This window comes from Spodoptera frugiperda, chromosome 11 (genome assembly GCF_023101765.2).
Source record: "Spodoptera frugiperda isolate SF20-4 chromosome 11, AGI-APGP_CSIRO_Sfru_2.0, whole genome shotgun sequence".
NCBI classification, from domain to species: Eukaryota; Metazoa; Arthropoda; class Insecta; order Lepidoptera; family Noctuidae; genus Spodoptera; species Spodoptera frugiperda.
In genome coordinates, this window is record NC_064222.1 from 6,483,015 (window position 1) to 6,497,981 (window position 14,967).

General features: G+C 36.5%; 1 protein-coding gene and 1 long non-coding RNA gene across 9 annotated transcripts in view; one reads left to right on the plus strand and one right to left on the minus strand.

The window, feature by feature from the left end:
• Window positions 1-387: 387 nt before the first annotated feature.
• LOC118275070 (eukaryotic translation initiation factor 4E transporter) overlaps window positions 388-14,967 on the minus strand; it is a 34,753-nt gene continuing 20,173 nt past the window's right edge. For all 3 annotated transcript variants that reach the window (XM_050696958.1, XM_050696956.1, XM_050696957.1), the window contains exons 17-24: window positions 10,481-10,602; window positions 10,116-10,203; window positions 8,193-8,362; window positions 7,678-7,782; window positions 7,218-7,298; window positions 3,434-3,496; window positions 2,703-2,793; window positions 388-2,441 (exon numbers count right to left, since the gene is read on the minus strand). In XM_050696958.1, coding sequence (XP_050552915.1) covers window positions 2,257-2,441; window positions 2,703-2,793; window positions 3,434-3,496; window positions 7,218-7,298; window positions 7,678-7,782; window positions 8,193-8,362; window positions 10,116-10,203; window positions 10,481-10,602 — 905 coding nt within the window. In that variant the 3' untranslated portion in view covers window positions 388-2,256. The remainder of the gene's footprint in view (window positions 2,442-2,702; window positions 2,794-3,433; window positions 3,497-7,217; window positions 7,299-7,677; window positions 7,783-8,192; window positions 8,363-10,115; window positions 10,204-10,480; window positions 10,603-14,967) is intronic.
• Window positions 3,857-6,279, plus strand: LOC118272469 (uncharacterized). 6 transcript variants are annotated; one of them, XR_007705743.1, is made up of 4 exons: window positions 3,857-4,700; window positions 4,962-5,149; window positions 5,405-5,627; window positions 5,767-6,279. It is a non-coding gene; the product is annotated as an uncharacterized LOC118272469 (long non-coding RNA). The 6 variants fall into 6 exon arrangements; XR_007705744.1 differs by lacking the exon at window positions 3,857-4,700 and adding an exon at window positions 4,768-4,883 and having other exon boundaries at window positions 5,770-6,279; XR_007705740.1 differs by lacking the exon at window positions 3,857-4,700 and adding an exon at window positions 4,769-4,883.

The following is a 14,967-nucleotide window of genomic DNA, read 5'->3' on the forward strand; positions in this document are numbered from 1 at the left end:
TTTCTGTATTTAGTCTTTATACAGACATTGCGACATAGACCCTGATCTACCTACTTTTATAAAAATATACGCGAACAAACAATGTCTTTTCTTACAGACTGCTGGCTTAATAAATAAAGATAATTTTGATAAATCCTGTTGTTTTTATTGTGCTTTTAATAGCATAATGTTTATTGCATTTCATTTCTTTGTTTAGCTATCTGCTGCGTTGATAAATTGAATAATTACATACCTAGATAAAAATGGAAGACATATTCTTGGTTTGGGAGACTCGACATGCAGAGAAAATCAAGATATCAAGATCCATCTGAAAATTATCATCAAATTGGTTGAATGGAGTAGTTTTTCGACATGTTAGAGGTATAGAGGAGCAATGAAACGATTGGAAACTTTCAATTTTTTCTTTAATCAATAATTTAAAGCTTACAGACATTCTCGTGTTGTTACAAGTAAGCGTGGGCACTGCCGTGCCGCCGTGCTATCGCCACGGCTCACAATCCCGTTCAACTGAAATTTCGCCACTAAACCACTAAGTTGGTACCCCGGTGCCGGCAGGGGCACATTTCATGCGCCGCTCTCGGCACCGAGTCCCCTCACAAATAAAAATCATATCCATTCATGATTAGAGTATTATACTTTCAAATCCGTCTCAAAATGTCATCAAAATGTGTTGAAACCTGCGCTATACGACCAGTGCTCGCGTTCAGACGGACGCCCGTACTCCTACTATACATATATATTTTGATACTTGTACAACATAGTCACTATACATAAATAAACATTTCCCACATTGTATCTTTTAAATAAATCCGTAAACTTTCATTTTATTTTGTCCGCTCTGAACAATACATGTTACTGGTCTTTAAAACTGGGTTTTTTATATTTAATTCATTTATTAAAAGGCATAGGCGTTATGTACGTAGTATAATTGCTTGAGTTTCCAACAAAGAGATTGACATGCACTTTCTGGACGGTAATACTCTACATTTGTCGTAAGGGCGTACACAGGGAAGAATGGAGCGACAGGTCTGCAGTACTGGCTGCAGTATACCACGTCTGTGTACGCTCCTACCGTGCGGCTATCCGAAATGATAATTGACATGCATCTAGCTCAGGTCTCAATGATGAAAAAAAGAATCGCTAAAATCGCACGCGAATCGTAAAATTCATAAAAAAATATATTCAAGGAATTATAAACACAAATGCTTATTTTCTTTTTTCGTTAACACTTGTGCCAAATTCCAAAATCGTATTACAAAATGAAATCGCGATTCGGAACTAAAACGGTCGCCCTAACATTGTCCGTTCGCCGCACGCCGAGTACAGCCGCGGGGAACGACACGACAGACATGTATTACTTTATCAACGAAAATCCTTCTCCTCACATAAACGACGTAGTAACAAAAATGCTTACAAACACAACCGTAGACATACGTATACACACATACACACACCTCTCACACATCCGTCCACTCTGCATCTCAACCGGCCCGACGCGGTCGCGGCGCAAGAAGTACACAACGAAATGAGGTCACATGCAGTTAGCTGGGTGCCTCCCACCCCGCGCCCTACGTCGTGTCATGGAGGGAGACACGGCTCCATCGCGGCCGAGTCAGTGAGGGAGCTGACGGCGACAAAATAATCATTAGGGGAAACAGTCAAGACAAATGAATACATCAAAATGTTAACTCGCCGTCAGCTGCCACCTCGTGTCAACACTAGTCCTGTCCAATACACAATTTGAAGGGAACATTGACTTATTGTATCGAAGGTTTTAAAAGGTTTGAGATTTTTACAACAAAGGTTTAAAGTTGCGGACGTTTTAATGAATTTCAATATTTCTACTGACAGGCAGAATCAGGTCTTACGATATACGTTTAAACTATTTCCTACAATATTTACTTCTGTTCTTGACAGTGAACATAATTTCGATGTTCCAATACATTTGGGTACTTTAACAGATATTCCAAGCATGATTTTGTATAATTCCAATGTTCCAAATGTAATCAAACGTGTGAAGTCTGCACGGGCCAAAACAATCAGATCTAAATCTCGAACAGAACGTCGGACTATGTCTGGATAATTTATCGAATAATTTAGTAATCGATACGACGCAATCTTTCGTCCATACATTTACGTTATTTTTGCGCACGATACGAGTACTCTCTTATACATTTCCTCTCGTTTTATACAAAGGATTATGACTATATTATTCTAAAGGGAGTCGAGGGTTATTGCTAGACGGGCGGGGCGCGTTCAGTTGTGCACGGGCGGCGCGTGGTGGTGGCGCTCCAGGTCCTCGAGGCACAGCGCGTTGGGCACGTGCACGGACGGCAGCTTGCCGGCCGACGCGCGCGCCAGCAGCTCGGGCGAGAACCAGCGCGCCAGCTGGTTGTCGCCGCCGCCCGTGCCGCCGCCGCCGCCCAGCTCGCCGAAGTTGCCTGCCGACAACCACACTCACTTACCCATAGGCTCTAACTACTGACATGTTGTCAATCTACCATCGAATAGGATTTGCGACTAGCCAATAGTTATCCTAAACTTAAATAGAATGTAAGTATTCAATCTGAGAATTGAAGAACAAACTGTAAATTGCTGAACAATAGCTGTAAAATAGTTAGTATCCAATTGAAATCAACATTCCTGGACTAATTTAAACAAAATATAACTTTAGTTGAACAGTGATTACAAGACGGACTCACCATTGAGACTCCTCTGGTGTGACTGGATGAGCAGCTTGTGAAGGGAAGTGCCGCCAGCCATGCCGCGAGCCATGTTGTTCATATTGTTGTACTGCAAACGATACAAAACAAATTATTACTTAACAATTTAAACGCCATGGAAACAAAATAGACCGGTGTTAGCTAAAGATAAGGCCTTTAACATATTTTTGTTGGCAGTCAGTCTTACGCCCGAATACTCAAATGGTACTCAATTTTAAGTTGTACTTAAATATCGTGCTATCTCTGTCATTTTATAAAGAATTAGCTACTTCCGCGCGGTTTCACCCGTTCTGCTTGGTTCCTATTGATCATAGCGTGATGTTTTGTAGCCTATAGCCTTCCTCGATAAATGCACTACCCAACACAAAAAGAATAATTCAAATCGGACCAGTAGTTCTGGAGATTAGCACGTTCAAACAAACAAACAAACTCTTTCAGCTTTATAATATTAGTATAGATTGATAGTGACAGTACTATACTTAAGAGCATCTTAAAATTGAGTAGCGTTTGAGTATTCGGGCAATAATATATCTAGATTTCATTAACATAATGTTGAATTGTTAACTATACGATTATAAAGATTTCATCAAACACTATACAATATATAATAATCATCATTGAAACTCAAGGAAACAAGTAAATAGGAATTAGAATATTAATAAATTGTCCATATTAATAAGAATAAGGAATGTAAACAAAGATGTACTTACAGAGTTAGGTACTTGTTGCCTCTGTGGCGGATGTGGGAACGGTCGCACTGAACCCAGCATTTGCTGTAACCAGACAACAAACATTTCGTTTTGTATTTATTTCATTAAACATAAGTGACCCTTTGTACTGCCTTCTGCCTAATAATAGGACAGCACTACATAGGTAGGTATAGGATTTTGATATGTGCTCGTTTAAGGTGAATGTTCCGATCGCCTTTTCATACATTTTTCGTTCGCGGTTTACTCTCCGCACGTAAACACTTTTTGCACAAAACTAATCACTTTATCACTTTTGTACGGTCAAGAATCTGCATATAACTTTTTGGTAAATAATTCGCATTATATATGGAGAAAAACAGTCTTGAAAACCGTGAAAAATTTGGCATTTCTTTTACTAGTGTTAGTGCAATTTGACAATTTGACACGCTAGATGGCGTGCGCCCGATAATGTAAATTTGAAGAATCATTACTAATTTTATAACAATGGTTTTCATTAAAAAACATTACAATAATTTAAAACTAACTATCGTAAACGAAAATATAAAACATTGTGGTCGTGTGTGAAAAAAATGTTAGCGTTAGTTATTATTATTGTCACTGGCAACAATAAAAATTTTTAAATTCGTTCGTAGACAAAATACGATGTTGCCGTTCCGTCGAACATGACCTTTGACACGTTGCCAAACTTATTTAGTACCATCAGATGGTTGACTTGAAATAAAATACATTTCGAAGAGTTTGCGTAGCATTACGCTAGGCTTTACGCGCGGAATTTCTTGTATGTTTTTGATCAATGAAAATTCATTGATTCGAAGTAATATTTCTTGTATGTATTTCTTTCCAATTTAATATGATTATTGCAAAGTATTGTAGTATATGTTGTTTATAAGTAAGTAATTTTATTTCAAAATAAAAATACCTACCAACTAATAAATATTAGCAAGTTAGCCCGTGAGTTTAGCTGGCTATTACAAACTAAAATCCTCATATTAGAAATCACCGATCGATATTATATTGTTTTCTCAGATTAGTAATACAAATAACTTTGGACGGACAAACATTAGTATTATTTGTCACATTATATTGCGTCTGCTACATGAATCCCGCGCGTTCCGATACACTCAAAATCAGTTGAACGGACGGTAAAACAAGTATCTTTAAATTTCTAATGTTATAGTAAATAGAGTATAATTATGTAATATGATTTTATGATTTTATTATGGTTGTTCTGCAGCGATTTTTCAATTGATGTTATATCATAATTTGGGTAAGTAAAATTTTATTGCCATAATTTTTCTGAATTTCGGAACGTATTTAATAAATTCTGTTTTATCTATGGTATGAATATTTACTTTGCAATAATTTTCATGACATGAGACTACATTTTGCTGCAATTACAAGCGATTTGATCTGGTTTTGTTATAATTTCGTTTCAATTTTATGCGAATAGGTACTGAGTTTATAAAAGTAACACAATAGTCTTGTATATAATTAGTTTTTGTGTATTTCGGATTCCGTTTACATCTAGGTACCTACTATGTCGGGGTCCTACGAGAAAGCTGGCGTATCAACCCCACGAATATTCAGGCGCCCGTAAATCGTCAAAACGAGTGAAAAGCGCATTCAGTTGGATACATGTGGACGACAAGATAGTAAACCTGTAAATTATAACTCAAGTTGTGGCCAGCTTCATTGTAAACAAACTTTAGTTTTCAAGTACGTATAGAGTCATCAGTTGTTGAGCCATCTACATGTAAACTTAGAACTCTTTTAGTAATATGCGTTTCATCCCTCTTCTTCACATGACCATACCAAGAAAAACGATTTCCTTTCAATTTTGCTCTATCATTGGATAATAATGTTCTAGTTATGAACAAAAAGCATGAATATTACTATCAAGTAAATTCTATTGCATGTCCACTTTATAATTTATTTTAGCATCTTCTTACTATAATATTAAATCTATTTCAGGTTCAAGGACAAATGCGTGTCAGTAACATGGATAAATGCTACTTCATATGTTTTATTTCAGTCAATGAACCTTTGACTGTTATAGAAGTTTGTCGAGATAATATAATGACTTTATCAGCAATATGATGCCAAAGTTAATACACTTTTTTAAAACATGTATTCTGCCAGAAATAGTTTTGAGACATGTTCAAAAACATGCGAAATGTATACCTAGGTATGAAAGGTACACAATTTTTTTTATTTTATTTTATGATTTCCATTGATTTCAATCTATATTATATTTTTTTCTTGTGGGATATTGTTTTCATCCACATCAAAAGTCAAACACAAAATATACTAATTATAGTAATTTTCTTTCGCAGCAGCTGTGTAGCGGTAGTTTCCAGGCAATAATGAAGAAGGATGAGTGAAAACAACACGACAAATGTTTTTTTATTGTACTATTATAGTAGTGTGTTTAGAATCTACATTATCAATGTTTACAGTCATGTTTTTTTTGATGTCAGAAAACTGAAATGGTGTACTCGTCGTAATGAACATAATGTTCATAATGTGATATGAATACATTGACCTATTTTAAGGTTTCTGAAAAACAAAAAGGAAAGTTGTTGCTTTTTTATTTCCTTATGTAGTATAGTGATTATGGATGCTTAGATATTCTCAAACATTTTTCCGCTTTGATTGCAATCTATTATTCTGGTTGCCTTGTTTATGAATTATAGTTTTGAATTATTATTTTGAATGAGATTATTTTTTAATAATCAGTCACGTATCAAGCATTCATGTCACATAAATACTTGTAATAATTGCAGGTTAGTATATACATTCTATTAAATAATGTATAAGATAATAAAATAAAACTGTCTTACATTGCATTCTTGACATTCATTTTATTCCCAAACTAGTGACCCGCCCCGTTTTCGCACGGGTGCAAAATTATCAGTTTCCCTACTATAATATACACGTATTATACATATAAACCTTCCTCTTGAATCACTCTATCGATTAAAAGAAACAGCATCAAAATCCTTAGTGTAGAAAGCATACATATGGATATAGGGACAGAGAAAACGACTTTGTTTTATGCTATTTAGTACCTAAATATAACACTACTTATACCTTTTATTTTTAGAACATAATAGCATCAGATGGTGTTCTTTAGTTCCTAATCCCCAAGACATAATTTCTACAGGTACCAGCCTATTAACTTTTAAATGCACGCCATCTAGTGGATAATTTTGAAGAAAGGTTGATTTTAAAGTAGGCGCTATGTCTATGTGTGTATAAATGACTGTAAACAGAGTTGGATATTAATATTTCGCTTTTATGGCAAATCGGATGGGTTTTGAGGCGATAATTTGACTAATTCCGATAAAGTGGGATGCCTGATTTTCGCATTTCTATTTCTGTTACTTAATATTGTTCCAATGACACTCAAAACAACATAAAACTGAAAATGTTCAATTCAGCGCCATCTATCGGGAAACGAGCCATGAAGAGCTCGGAACATTCACCTTAATTGTTCTCTACAACGCAAACAAGTTAACACAGTGAAACCGTCTTTCTCTTAACCTTTTTGGTTGAGATGTCTTAACATGTGTGATTCGTTCATTCGATAAGCCTTAAAGCCTGACTTGTTTCTGTGTCACCAATTAATGCAAGAAAGTACCTTCTGAAGTAACTTATGAAAAGATTAAAGTACTAACTATTCTATAATTTCAGTATATTCACAGATCTCACGTATATTCTTACATGGTAATTTCTAGAAAAATAAGATTTATATACTAGTTCTAATGAAAATAACAATAATTACCTGCTGTTGGTTCATATAATGCTGTTGATAATCATTGGGCGTTGCGTAGCCGATCGTCGGCGCATTGCCGCTTTGATTACCCTGGAACAAGAAACATCATGTTGTAAAACAATACATGAAACACCGAAACAAGTCCACCATAACAGTGGTTGAAGGAAGAAAACATAACCCTAATAAGATATACCCTGGTAATGTACAATGTACACCTACTTTTCACCATTTGTGTTATAAGTCCCATGTAATAGGAGGTGAGTCTATTGCCATATATCGGGCACAACAATTCCCGACTTTTTGCTACTACTGAGAAATTTTCGTAAAACCGAAAAAAGTAGAATAAATACTTTGCCCGAACCGACGATAATACCGGAAAATTACAGGTTCGACCTATTTTGTCATTTATACTTTAGAAACCAAAAGAGTCATCAACAGTTATGTTTTGAACAGTAGTGTAGACATTTACCTTAACTATAGGCCTGCCCTGCGGCACCTTGGGTGGCTGCGTCCACTGCTGCTGCTTCGGACTAGGCGTGTCAGACTCTTTCTCTGCAGTCATTTTACGTAATACCTGCAACAATTACACACAAACAATTTAGTAACTAGCTTCCTATATAAACTAAGATCAACAAAAAAGGCTAGAATTAAAGGATTATTTATATGTAGTATGTATAGAGTACCCTTAGTACGAGTTTGCTTTACGTTGAACGAAAACGAAGCGAAAGCGCTTATGGCGCTCTAATTGGCTGGCGCGAATGAACCAACCAATCAGTACCCTTAATACGAGTTTGCGCGTTGCGTTCCGTGCTCTGATTGGTTGGTTTATTCGAGCTGGTCAATCAGAGCGCCGAACGTGCTCTCGGTTCGATCTCAATAAACTTAACTTGTATTAAGCCCTTTGATAAAGGTTTAAAGTTACTTCATTTTCTTGAACACTAGTGTAAGTAAAGTGTATAATAAAAATAGTATTAAGTACAGTACCGAGGTGGGTGTGAATGATATAGGAGTGGACTGTTTGGGTTGCTGCATCTCCTGCCGGCGGCGGTAGTTCTCGCGCTGCTCTTCCAACTTCTTCTTGATGAGGGCATTCTGCATTATGGACTGCGTGTGCGCAGCTAACTCGCGCGGCGAGGGAATGCGAGCCGGCACGCCTGCCAGGAAGAGTTCATTCATTAATTTAGTGGAACAAACATTTTGGATACACGTAGTAGAAATACAAAGCTTCGATAATAACATAAAAAAGGTATTTTAGAAAATTAACCAAATATAAGCGTGTCTATCAGTTAGACCGCATGTGCTATTTACTTGTTACAAAGTGTAGATTCCTATAAATAACAATGAGTAATGAACAATACAAACCAAAATTAAAATTTACTTTAAGTATTAATGCATGCCACATCGACAGAAGAATAACACGACATTTATAAAACATGTATAGATATTAAAAACAAATCAAGGTATGCCGTTAACTCTGGACTCACCTATAAGAGGTTAATATAGGCATAAGTATTAGCATCTTGTTACCTTGGTAACCACCAAACACTTTGGATTGTAGGACGAACAAACCTGGTGCAATTAAACTAAATAAACTCATAACTACTGTTTAAAGAGTGTTCTTAATACATACTGGCTATATTTGTAAAATTGGATTGTTTATTTGTAATATTGAAATAACCAAACCGTAAACATACAGCAAAATATTTTTTTACAATTTTTGTCTGTCTATTTGTTCTGGTTAATCTCTGAAATGGCTGGACGGAATTTGACGAGACTTTTATTGGCAGGTAGCTAATGTACTAAGGAGTAACTTAGGCTACTTGTACTTAGTCCGTTATCCACACGAGCGAAGTTGCAGGCACCACATAGTTAGTACATATTACCTTAATAACGGACTACCTAATGGAAGTTTCCTAACCATACTCTGTCATCGTAGTAGACTAGCCGCCGTACTCAGAGTCATTTAATAATTACTTTACCCACTCCTTAGTAATTGTTTTCGGTACCAAATCGTTACTAAGGAATAGTTTAAGTAATCATTAAATGTTTCTGAGTATGCCAGTAATGGAAGTACTAAGTAAATGGAAATTTCCTAATCATGTCATCATAGTAGCAGACTAAGTTTTGTCTAGTTTAAGGCTGTAATACGAAAGTTAAGGATTAAGATGAAACATATACTACCTGGATGGTGTACAGCCAGTGTGTTGGGGCTGGTGGCCATTATAGGCGACACACAGAACGCTGCGTCCGTACGGGAAATTATACGTTAAAGCAAGGTGATAGGGTACATGTTACAGGATATTGTTAGTAGCACATCATAATATAATATAAATATAATGAGAACATAATGTATTTAGTTAGCAATAATACGTTATAGTAGAAATATGCCCAAAACTTGTATTAAAAAGAATACAAGTAACAAATTGAATGGTTTTAGGAATGATATTAGTAGCATTACCTTTGTATTATGTTATAGCTGTTAAGTAGCAAATATAATTATTTTTTGCATTATACGGCCACATAGCAGAAGATATTATAATAAATTAATTAAAAATCACGGATTTTTCACGTAAATTAATGGAGAAATGCTCTACTAGTTTCGAGTCACGCTGTTCATGATGAAGAGTCCCTCTGTGACTGGATACTAGTAGAGCTTTTATCCATTCATTGACTAATTGATCATTCATCATTCAAAAATACGGTGAGTAAACCGTGATTTTTAATAAATATAGCACGTCCCACCTTACTTATTATAAAGACATTATAATAATTTTAAAGTTACTGTAACTTGAAGTAGCATTAGCAGTGACAACTTATAGGCTGTTAATGTGTGATGTGATTAGCCATTTTTTATTTCGATACATGACAAGTTAGGAGTATAGGTAGAAGTATAGAGTGTTTGTTTACCTTGATGAGGTAAAGGCGACAGTCTCAGCGGTTGATGATGAGGTGGAACCACCAGGTGAGGGCCTCCCGGTAACGGGGACTCGCCCATCTGAGGAACAAAGCATTCAATTAAGTTATTTTTAACACATTATTGGTTTGATATACTATTATTTAAAAAAACACCTTGTAAGTACTAATATTCTTTTATGGTATGGCGCTGATCGCTTACCATCAGGTGATCCGTGTGCTCCTTACATTAAAAAGTAAATAATAATAAATAAGTAAGTAAGAATCTGACACTCCCTCTCGCTTTGCCTAAGGCGAGAGAAGTTATTGGATGATTTCCTCCGTTAAAAAAAAGTGTACTTTTAATAATGAATGCATACCTGTCTCTGGTGTTGGTGCAGTCTTAGTATGGTAAGCAATACTTCACGGTGCCGACTCTGAAGCCCCGGGTTACTCAGCTGCTGCATTAAGTGCTGGGCCGTAATCTCACCCGTCTTCAAACCTGATAACAAACAAATAACGTTTTAATATTATGGTTGACTTATCCTGAAAAGAAAGAAACAAGTATCGATAAGATCTGGTTCCTTTCACCCAAATTCTATAACCAATTATTAGCCTATAATTTTCTATCGCCAATGATTTTCAATGTTTTCCTGTTTTGCTCTTGAATTTTTCCAGTATTTTCTTTGCTATAAACCTCACGGAGCCCGAGACCTTTGCAAAACCGTGAAAATCGGTTCACGCGTAACAGTACTTGATAAAACTAAGCAAAGTTTAGGAGTGTAAGCAAATACGTCATTTCTATGTATAAAACGTACCTAGAAGTGACGTCACGCTACATTTCAAATCATTATATTATCGAAAGTATTTGTTTCTATAAGAAAATAAAAAAATACACACGTATTTTTAATTTTCTTATATTTGTTGTATATTTATATCTTGTGTCTTGTTTTAAAATAATCTACAAGACAGACATTAAAATAAAAATTAGTCATCTACCCTATTACATATAAAGCACTCCTTTATATTTAAAGTAGTCCCATCGCATCTATCAACTGATATCATTTCATGATTAGATGTCGCTCAAACCGCATAAAGCACTGCACACTAAACCACCCCTATTTCAATCAGTCGATGGTCAATACAAATACATACAACTAAAGACAGACCGGCAAACAAAGAGAAACGCAGTCAAAACATAGCCACAAGTGGGCGGAGTCTCCCGGATAGCGTCCGGTATCGAGTCGCTGCATCGATCGGACTACATGTACGTACGTAGTGAACTTAGGTATAACTTCACTATGATGTACCATGTCCACTAAAAAGGTGTAATTATGGCGTTATTATGTTAACATAAATAAATTAATGCATAAGACTGTGTAATATTTACGGTAATGTACTATTTATTTCTAACGTATGTATAATCGATGGCTTCTACAAAATCAAAATATGAATATTAAAGTAAAATATTGCATCAATGCAAAGAATTAAAGTCCATATCTGCAATAACTATCTATGTATTCAATGCAAACTTAATAATCTTGTCTCAGATCACTATAAAACTATAATAGAACAAAAACGTAAGCTAGTAACATACCTAGACCTACAGACAAACCCAGTTTGCATAAAGGTGCACCGAAAGAACAAATCTATACTTAAAAAATAAGGTCCCAAATACAACATCTCATGCAGACAACAACAATAAATAAGTAAACAAAGAAAAATATTTTTAAAGTAATTCATACCATACCCTAATCTTATCAGCAACTATTTTCTATTAGCAATCTTATTAAGTCTGACCATATCGCGAGCAATCCCCAGGGATTTCAACTTCGGCTGTTGTCGGAAGCGTTCGGCCAACTTCGACGTTTCCATATACCTATCCCTTTTTTAATGGACTACATACATAATATAGAGTTGTTGATTGCACCCATATTTTCCTATTGACACCCCAACATGGTCGTGATTTACAACTCTGTACAAATCTCAGTCTGTTCCATCATAGATAAATCTAGAGTGCTAGAACCTTCCTGCTCTATAGACTTCCTGTTTTGAAATGCGCGGGAAACTTGTATTGCACCGTGTGACGTAGGGATGACGTTTGGGTGCCGCCATTATAGTTCAAGTTATGCTGGTTATTATAAATACTGAGTTTTTTTTAATTGTTTTATAGGTTTTCTTTAAAGTAATGCAAAGGAAGTTTTCAAGAAAAGAAAGTACGTTCTTAATCTTCAATGAAAATAAACGAAATCAGAGTCTCGGTTTGCTATAAACCCACTGAACGCATTATCCGAGTTCTAGAGTGGAATCTTTTGTTCAACAGTGGATATGTCCTGGCTAACTTGCTAAGCGTCTGCATCGTACGCATTCCGTATGACGTCATCAGCACGCAACGCATCTACAGTGCCCTCCAAAAGTTAGTTGAAATTAGCAATAATGTAGTAAATGTGAGGAAATTATAATAAAACCAAATAAAATCGTGGCTTCAAGAATTATTTATTAAAATATAATCAATTTAGAATATTTCTGTCAGTAAGAGAATCATAACAAATTTTATAATTATAATTTATGTAGATTAACAATGAAATCACGTTACCAAAAGTTAGTTGAAATTGTTGAAAAAATATTTTAAGGCTTGTGTCTTTGCAAATATTTTAACTTTTAATATTTTGTATGACCGCCATTATTCTCTAGAACTGCTTTAAGTCGTCTAGGCATTGATTCTACAAGATTCTGTAATGTTTCGACCGGTATAATCGACCATGTTTCAAGAATTTTATTTTTAAACAAATTCCTATTGCGTCTTATGGAAACAGGGATCCTGCGGTCTAATTCATCCCATAAATGTTCAATGGGGTTAAGGTCGGGTGACATCGAAGGCTATTCCAGTAAATCCACTTCGTTATCTTCAAAATATTGTTTAGTTATCCTTGCTGTATGCTTCGGATCGTTGTCTTGTTGGAACTTGAAAATCCGACCTAACCCCATTGTTTCAGCAGATTGTTTTAAATTGTCACGGAGAATATTACAATAGACCTGTGCTGTCATCTTGCCTTCAATTACTTGCAGTCGGCCCACACCTTGCCAAGAAAAACACCCCCAAACCATCACACTCCCACCGCCGTGTTTCACAGTGGGCTGCAAGTATTTGTCGTCGTAAGAGTTATCATTGCTTGTGCGCCATACAGTTTGCCGACGGCGATTTCCAAATAGTTCGAACTTCGATTCATCGCTAAAGACTACTCTCTTCCAAAATTCTATTGGTTTATCCGAATACTTGCGGGCGAACTCCAACCTTCGTTTTTTATGGATCGATGTTAAAAGAGGTTTCTTTCTGGCAATGTGACCTCGTAAATTAGCATCATGCAGGCGTCGCCTGATAGTAGTTTCAGAAACCGAGGTCCCTGCTTCCTGTAACTGATCTTTGATCTCTCGTACCACAATCTTGGGATTAATTTTACACTGCCGCACTATTAGTCGATCATCAACAGAAGTAGTAGCCCTAGGACGCCCCGACCGTGGCCTATCTGCAAGAGTAGGACATTCTAAACTTTTCTTTATTATTTTTCGGACACCTTCTGGACTAACTTTAAATAATTTTCCCACAGCACTAAAGTTTTTAATTTTTTCGTATTCACACACTATGTTTATTCTTTCTTCAACAGTTAATTTTCGCCTCGGTGCCATTATTAATTCAAAAACAGTCAAATCACCTTACAATATCTTATTATTAAATTTAAACTACGCACACTGCCCTAACAATAATAATAAATGAATTTAAAACCGCGAGAGTATCAGATATCTTTTAAAGTTTGCTATTTCAACTGACTTTTGACGCGCTCAATTAAAGTAGTGCACACATAAACATAGATTTTGAAAGAAATCAAAATGAATTTCGGGGAATTCCCTACTGTAAGTATTAGAATAGTGTATCCAAACATAAATAGTAAACAGTTCATTCATCGAAACTGCGAATTTTGGAAAATATATAACATCATTGATAAGGTGAACTAATTTCAACTAACTTTTGGAGGGCACTGTATATGTATTGCTGATAATGCGGTCCGTACGATGCGGACCAGTGGACGCAGTTGTATGAGTATACAAGACAAACTAAAATCCGTTGCCTTAAGTGGTATGAGCGGCGATTGCCGAGATTATGCCCGAATACTCAAACGGACCAGTGGACGCAGTTGTATGAGTATACAAGACAAACTAAAATCCGTTGCCTTAAGTGGTATGAGCGGCGATTGCCGAGATTATGCCCGAATACTCAAACGGACCAGTGGACGCAGTTGTATGAGTATACAAGACAAACTAAAATCCGTTGCCTTAAGTGGTATGAGCGGCGATTGCCGAGATTATGCCCGAATACTAAGACGCTTTCAAATGTAGTTCTGTCACTATCAATTGTTAACATGACATATTGACATACCATAGCACGATATTTAAGTACAACTTAAAATTGAGTAGCGTTTGTGTATTCGGGTGTTAGTGACCTAGATGTAATTGGAAGAGGTCTATCTACAGCAGAGGCAGTCTTGTGACTAATATGACGACATTGAGTAGGTAGGTAGTGTGTGTATAGTGTATGAGTACATCTACCGTCGGCCGTCGTGTGACTGATATTATGTTGACAATGAGTGAGCAGTAGTGTGTGTATAGTATGAGTGGGTACGTACCCCTGACGATGGCTTGTGCCTCGGGGCGCTGCAGCAGGTCCCTGTCTGCGGGCGCCATGCCGGCCAGCTCCGTATAGTAGTGTGGTGTATAAGTACGTACCCCTGACGATGGCCTGTGCCTCGGGGCGCTGCAGCAGGTCCCTGTCTGCGGGCGCCATGCCGGCCAGCTCCGTATAGTAGTGTGG